Here is a 7,356-nt window from a genome sequence, read left to right as displayed (position 1 = left end):
TTGGAAATAGTTTGAAGATATACAATATTAAACAATAATTGGTTTAATGCGTGGATTCATGATAAGACTCGACTAATTTAATTGAACGTAAATTTAATAGTTCCGTTTTGTGGGTTATATTCACTCTCGGAGAGTTTTTCCCCCTTCTAACAATAGAAGCCATTCACGTTTAAAAGTCAGCATTTGACGCGTGCGGCCAGTGTTTGGTGCTAGAATAACAGGGAAAGGACGACCTCCATAATGATCCCCATTCTCTGCCTCCGTTTATATAATTTGCTGTTTTCATTGGTGTGGTAGCATACGGTCATAGGGTCCCTCCTTCATGTTTTGTCAGGAAAGTTCATGTGTGTGTCTGTATTGATAACACGGGTGTGTGTGACATGTGAAAGTATCGATATGGAGTAAACCAGGGCCGGGTATGGAGACACGGTGAAGAAAGGAGATTGTCATGGTGAGTAAAGAAGAACTTTTGTTCGCTTATTAAATGATTGTCGATCTTGTTTCTCTTCTTTATAATAGACCTTTGTCAATCGTTTGTCTTTCGTGTAAAATCAGCCGGACTAATTTATTATCTTATGCTATATGATCGTCACTTTAATATGATTTTCAATGTATATTAAGTAGGCTAGACGAAGTCAACCATGACATAAAACATATGTTATCATTTTTTAAATTATTTCACGGATTTTGTTTTTTTACGAGTACAAACAATTTTGACAAAGAGATTTAAAATCATGTGGTCATGTCATATGACTTTCCAGAACAATTCTGTTATGTTGTCTGTTTCCTTTCCTTTCATGGTGAAAACACTGTGGATGGGTTGCAGGGAGCAGGACAGATGATTCACTGGAAGAAACTCAGTCATGGGGCCCAAATGGAGCCTGAAACTTAGCTTTAATTTGATTTACTTTTATTAGAAGTGTTTTCTCAACAAGAATGCAACTGAAACTCTTCATGGTCTGGAAACAGAATATACCAAGACAGATAAAGCAAACAAAACCATTTAAAGACATGAAAATGTAGATTAGTGAAAACGCATAAGACCATTATTATAACATGTACCACTGTTGAATGATTAATAAGTCCTACTGGTTCTTATTTATTCTTTGTTATATCAAGAAAGTTTGTTGTTTTGTGACCCAAGAGTCAGAGGTCCATGTTTTTTAGAGCACAAAAAAATAAAAATGCCTCACCTTTGCTTTAATGAGAAATATATGGAGCTGGGCACTGTACTTTGGTAATGATTGTTTAAAATAACCCCGAATAAAGCTGGATTTCTTTTGACCACATAACAGGCAGACCCAGAAGTGTCAACACAGGGTGGGGGCTATGATGTTGAGCTGTTTGTGGACCCTCCAGACTACGATCTGATCTGCACCATCTGTCAAGGGGTGCTGAGATGTCCAGTAAGAGCTGCCTGCCACCACATTTTCTGCAAGAAATGCATCTTACAGTGGCTAAAACGGTACTGACAAAAATTATAATAATAAGCTGAATTGCACTGCAATTTGCGAATGCTATTGATTTCTCACCTTCATGGAAGATAAAGAACTGACCGTTTTGTTTCTTCTGTAGACAAGAGACATGCCCATGCTGCAGGAAGTCAGTTAACCCAAGTTTGATCTTTGTCATGTTCAAACTGAGTAAATCTATTGGACGCCTGAAGATCAAGGTGGGAAACTGAAATGATCGTCTTGAAGCTGCACTGCATGCATTCTTACACACTTTTAGTTAAACTGAATCATGTTGTATTGTTGTTTGGCATTGCATATGTATGTGTAAACTGTTTGACTGGCTGTTTGAAGAAAAAAAAACATTATGAGCATGTTGATTTTGACATTTAAAGGTGAGTATTCATAATTTGTTATGCTATCTATTTCCCAACTGATTTGTTCAAATTGATTCACAATACTCTCTAAACTGTACATGACTACATTGTCAGAGCAAATATTATTGGGATGCATACTGCGAACCCTAAGGAATCTACTTCATTATTAATTTAATTTTGTTTGGCTTCAACTGCACATAACATATTTATATGCTTTCCCCCCTTCTATTCGTATTTGAATACTCTCATTTCTAACTTTTTTTCTATCACTATGTAATTCTGTTTTTCTGGGCATTCACAGTGTAAAAATGAAATCCGTGGTTGCACAGAGACCTTCTCTCTCTCAGAGCAGTACTGTCACAGCATGAGCTGCATATACGAGCTCATCCCCTGCCCATACCAGGGCTGCCGGGCACAGCTCCTGCGCAGGGACCTGGACACCCATTCACGTCATTGCGAGCACTGGCGCCAGCCTTGCAACATGGGCTGTGGAACTGTACTCTCGCACCGCACACAGGCACAGCACAACTGTTACAAGCAACTGAGGCAGGAGTATGAAGCCAGACAGAGAAACCACCGGGCCATCGCCACGGCCCTGCAGAGGAAGATGAGGCGAATGCAGAGCACCATGGCCCACATGAAGAGACAGATAGGGCTGATCTGTGAGAGCCTGGAGGTGATGGATGATCTCCACGAGGTGGAGGAAGAGGAAATTGGGGTGAGCAGCGGCAGCTCCAGTGGGACTCCAAGCAGCACTAACTGATAATAGATGAGGAGGCTGGTTTGTTACTGCTGTGTATAGTTTCTGCATGTGTTCATTTTATTGAAAGCGTGTGTTTTTAAAATGTATTATTGAATATGAGTGACTTTGTAATCCTGTTGTGCTGTAGTTTTATTTATTTTGTAAATAAAGACTAAATATCATTGTAGTGTGCATCTTGCATTGATTCTCGGAAGGCTGGTTCTGGATAATTAGAGAAAATTGACTTTGTAGTTTTGTTTCATAAACTCATTACTTACATTACTTAGTGATAAATTGGAAACCAATGAAACCAGTGAAAGAATAGTTTTTTTAAAATAAGTGTTATAGTGAAGTTAAAGCAGTTCAAAGCAAAAATATTGGTTTATCTTCATGAATTCTCGTTTTAATAATCATCTATGAAAATGTATTTTTCATTTTGGCGTTTATTCAAGTTAGAGTCCAAAAGCGACCAGCAGGGGCGGACGTGAGCGTCTGTTCTCGATTGGAAGTCTCGCGATAACTTCTCCATATAAGAACCATGTGGCCCCTCCCACCCTCCTTCTTCCTGTTTAAACGATCACGTAAGTGGAACATATAATACTTTATCTCGTTTTAAATCTTCTACTATCTCACCCATCGTGTAACTAAACACCCATCCGTTACGTTTAACATGACCACGGGATGTTATATGTTTAAATCATCGGTGTATTTCATTCCAAGAACGGCCATACGTGTTAATACAAGACGATAGTTTCAACACTGAATGTGGCGGGGAAGCTCGTGTCTAATGCGATCAATGAAACCTCCGTCATCAATGTAATGATGGCTGAACGGATATTAACTTTACAAATGAATTTCTCTTGTAGCAAATGGCGGACGACGCCGGTGGTAGAGGAGGTTTTCGCGGAGGTTTTGGTGCCGGTGGCCGCGGTCGTGGCCGTGGACGCGGCAGAGGCCGCGGCAGGGGCCGTGGTGCCCGGGGCGGCAAGTCCGAGGACAAGGAGGTAATTCTTGACCCCATGAACCTCATGTTTAAAAGTTTAACTAGTATTTCATGTGTAACTTAACATCCCCCCCCCTCCCTCTCTTAGTGGGTGCCAGTCACCAAGCTGGGCCGCCTGGTTAAGGACATGAAGATCAAGTCCCTGGAGGAGATCTACCTGTACTCTCTGCCCATCAAGGTAAACAACATGGTTATGATCATGAGACTTAAAAACATTACTACATACTGCATGTGTTACATAGAACATGTCTGAAGATTACCAAGGGAGGTGGATGTAGATGATACACGCTGATGCGTTGTGATGAAAGCTGCATTCCCTTGTTGGACACAAATGTCATTTATCTTTCCTGCAGGAGTCTGAGATCATCGATTTCTTCCTGGGTTCTGGCCTGAAGGACGAGGTGCTGAAGATCATGCCTGTCCAGAAGCAGACCAGGGCTGGTCAGCGTACCAGGTTCAAGGTGGGTGTTGTCAGCTCTGTAAATCGTCCCGTTTGTCAGGGTTGGTCTTAACATTCTTGCTCGCTGGCCTCCCCCTCACAGGCCTTTGTCGCTATCGGAGACTACAACGGCCACGTGGGTCTCGGTGTGAAGTGCTCCAAGGAGGTGGCCACCGCTATCCGCGGTGCCATCATTCTGGCTAAGCTGTCCATCGTTCCCGTCAGGAGAGGTTACTGGGGTAACAAGATCGGAAAGCCCCACACCGTGCCCTGCAAGGTGACGGGCCGCTGCGGTTCGGTCCTGGTGCGTCTCATCCCCGCGCCCCGTGGTACTGGCATCGTGTCCGCCCCTGTGCCCAAGAAGCTGCTCATGATGGCTGGTATCGACGACTGCTACACCTCCGCAAGAGGCTGCACCGCCACACTCGGCAACTTCGGTGAGATCTTTGTCCGTTTCGCTTATCTGATTTTCTCCTTGCTCTGCTCAGCTTCACCTCTAAAGTGGTGTAGTTGTCGTTTTCAGGAGAGACAGAAACGAGCATTGCACGGCAGAAAGACGTTAAAGTGGTCTTCTCTGTTCCCTTTTATTCAACGCTCAACAGTTATGTCACAGAAAGAGTTTGGTAATATTGAAGTTGGAGTTTGATTTCTTGCTCATTGGTTCCTCTTTTGTTTTTGCTTCTCAGCCAAGGCCACCTTTGACGCCATCTCCAAGACATACAGCTACCTGACTCCTGATTTGTGGAAGGAGACGGTCTTCACAAAGTCTCCCTACCAGGTCAGTTTACAACTGTTATATATAACCAGCATTTACTTTAATGTGTTGACACACCTAACACTGATTTTGTTTTTTTAATTCCAGGAGTTCACCGACCATCTGGCCAAGACTCACACCAGAGTGTCTGTGCAACGGGGCCAGGCCGTCCAGGCCGCTGCCACCTAAACCTTTTGTACAGGGATGTGTTGAATAAACATTCTGGAACACCACTCAAGTGTTTTGTCTTACATTTCCTGGGCTATACTTGTGTCTGGCTTAACAAATCAAACTTGTGTGGGGGGGGGAACCCTGAAATACTTTGGACACTTAACAAAATTACTGGTAACTATTGTAAAGATGCAATCTTTGAAGAAAAAGCAGGGAGTTTATTTTTTACAGTGAAATAACATGTATGCCAAATGTTAATAGTTCACACTGTACAGGTGTTAATTTCAGCAATGTTGGTTGTCGGGTAGCTTTTGATAACAAGTTGTTGAAGCACTAGTACAGTGTCGTATGTGTTGTAATCTGATGTAGGCAGGATTAAGCACAAATTAAATCTTTCATCACATAAACTTTATTTTACAATTATTACATAGGACATTAAAGAAATGATTTTAAGCGCTCTGGGCCTTAGCTGCTGCCATCATGCGTTCTTTTTGCTTCATTAAGCATTTTCTTGCACTGGCATATGCTCCCAAGTCTCCATCTGAAAAATACAAGCGCAATTGGGGGAAGGAAAACTTTAAAAGGATCTGCATTGAGAACGCCATTTACAATGGAAATTAAATTGCAGTTATTTAATGCAAAACTTGCTCCATATTTACAAGCAATATAAGTACTTAAAAAATATTTATACCGGTGGCACAATTACTGAAAGCCACTTGAGAAATGGCATCTAAATAGTGAAATGTGGATTTTACTTTGGGCTTGTACAATACTTACAGCGCAGCTGGTAGTTCTTGGTCACCTCTTCAAACTGCTGCATTTCCTTGGCACAGTTTTGGCTGCTGCTCGGTCCTTCCCTCTGCTCACAGGCTTTCAGACGCTCCTGAACCACCTTCACAATCTCCTGGTCCACTTTACTGAGAATTGGAAGACAACACGGCATGACGCTCCATTTAACAATTTACTTTTTCGCTGGGATTGTAAAGGAACACCTAAACATTCCCGCAACTGTTAAAGCATCTTGTAGGTGGCTGATTCAAAAAGCACAATCAACCAATTGCATGTGGAGACATGCAAACTGCACTCAGATGAGGTTCCTCATCATAAACAACAAACTATCTTTACAATTATAGAGAGGCTTTATATATGCAGGATTCAATGTAATTTAGGAACTTTAGTATTACTGAGGTCGGGTATAATTTTGTTTCAGTTTTATGTTAAGAAAAAAAAAACTCTTGCAGAGAAATAATAGACTCAATGGATCTTCATATCTGTGCATGCATCTTTGAGCTTTAGGTCTCAAATCAAGTATAGTAAACATTGACAACAATAAATGACATCTGAGGAAAGGCCACACTAATTCTCCAGGGTATGATGCTGTGTGTCGTCACATTACAACTAGTGGGGGTCATTACAGTTCACTCAACTTACATGAACCTTTTGAATGAATCCACGTCATGTAAATGGTCATGAGGATTACCCATTGACATTTAAAACATACTCTAAATTCAAGAAAATCAACCACAAGCAAATCTACCGAAAGTAAAGACCACGCAGTAGATATATTAGGTGGCTTGCACCGAGTTCCCGTGCTGCACAGGCTAAATACAAAGGATAGAAGTCTGATTTTCACTCACAAGTCTCTCCTCCACTGCATCTCCGCCTCGTAGTAGCAGGTATAATCTCCCTCCTCGCACTCAATCAGCTCAGGAACACGGCGGAACTTCTGGTGGTAGTACACGATCTTGTTTTTGGACCGAAAACTGTCAATGACATCTGAATGAAGCAGAAGATGCAGTTCAGATAACAAATAAAGCCACTCGAGAATGCAATGTTGAGGGGGGTTAGCCGTTAGCTTGGTTAGCTTAGCTCCAGTTACCTCTGAATGTGGTGACAGGCACATCCACCGCGTAGTAGAAGACATTAGAGAGGATCACTGCAGGGTTCGGCAGCGCCGTTTGTTTATCAACTACCGGGGTCTTCCGAGGAGGCTCCGGGTAAGCATCTTTGTCAAAGTCCGAGGGCATATTTGTCTTGTTTTGACCAGGATTTCAAGAAATCCTCCAGTTCGACCTCGACAGCTCTCCTTTCCCTGCCGCGCATGCGTAGAAGAAACTGCGCGATGGCGACTTGGAGGTCAACAAATGATTATTATTTTTTATCTTAAACGCACTTTGCTTGATTTTATATTATTAATTGTTTTTCTAAATATGCTATTGTTCGTCAGAAATTGAACACTAAGAGAAAATGTTTTGACGAAAAGAAATTGAAACGACAAAGTCGAAGCGTAAAGGTCAAAGGATAAACTGTCATACCACTCAAATCCTGAGGGTGGGGCTAGAAAACAAATAACTCACCAGCCTCTGGTACAGTTTAAAAAGGTATGACTTCAAAAATCAGAATTTATCAAATTTATGGT

The 7,356-nt window shown here is 41.8% G+C and overlaps 3 protein-coding genes across 3 annotated transcripts; 2 read left to right on the top strand and 1 right to left on the bottom strand.

The window, feature by feature from the left end:
• The first annotated feature begins 198 nt into the window (after positions 1–198).
• Positions 199–2,751, top strand: rnf151 (ring finger protein 151). The gene is made up of 4 exons (XM_080488765.1): positions 199–451; positions 1,296–1,465; positions 1,576–1,672; positions 2,130–2,751. Exons 1-4 carry the CDS (start codon positions 449–451, stop codon positions 2,589–2,591), a joined length of 732 nt encoding a protein of 243 aa, XP_080344891.1. The 5' UTR covers positions 199–448; the 3' UTR covers positions 2,592–2,751.
• Positions 2,752–3,103: 352 nt separating this feature from the next.
• On the top strand, positions 3,104–4,999 carry rps2 (ribosomal protein S2). Its single transcript, XM_080488551.1, has 7 exons — positions 3,104–3,151; positions 3,437–3,574; positions 3,662–3,751; positions 3,927–4,034; positions 4,116–4,449; positions 4,699–4,790; positions 4,875–4,999. The coding sequence occupies exons 2-7, from the start codon at positions 3,440–3,442 to the stop codon at positions 4,953–4,955; spliced, it is 840 nt and encodes a 279-aa protein (XP_080344677.1). The 5' UTR covers positions 3,104–3,151; positions 3,437–3,439; the 3' UTR covers positions 4,956–4,999.
• On the bottom strand, positions 4,993–7,045 carry ndufb10 (NADH:ubiquinone oxidoreductase subunit B10). Its single transcript, XM_080488552.1, has 4 exons — positions 6,817–7,045; positions 6,575–6,713; positions 5,715–5,854; positions 4,993–5,478 (listed from the first exon to the last, which is right to left on the bottom strand). The coding sequence occupies exons 1-4, from the start codon at positions 6,962–6,964 to the stop codon at positions 5,387–5,389; spliced, it is 519 nt and encodes a 172-aa protein (XP_080344678.1). The 5' UTR covers positions 6,965–7,045; the 3' UTR covers positions 4,993–5,386.
• Between the last annotated feature and the right edge of the window lie 311 nt (positions 7,046–7,356).

Source organism: Lipophrys pholis (assembly GCF_963383615.2).
Source record: "Lipophrys pholis genome assembly, chromosome: 19".
NCBI classification, from domain to species: domain Eukaryota; kingdom Metazoa; phylum Chordata; class Actinopteri; order Blenniiformes; family Blenniidae; genus Lipophrys; species Lipophrys pholis.
The sequence above is the reverse complement of the archived record's forward strand: the minus strand, read 5'-3'. Positions and strand labels throughout refer to the sequence as shown.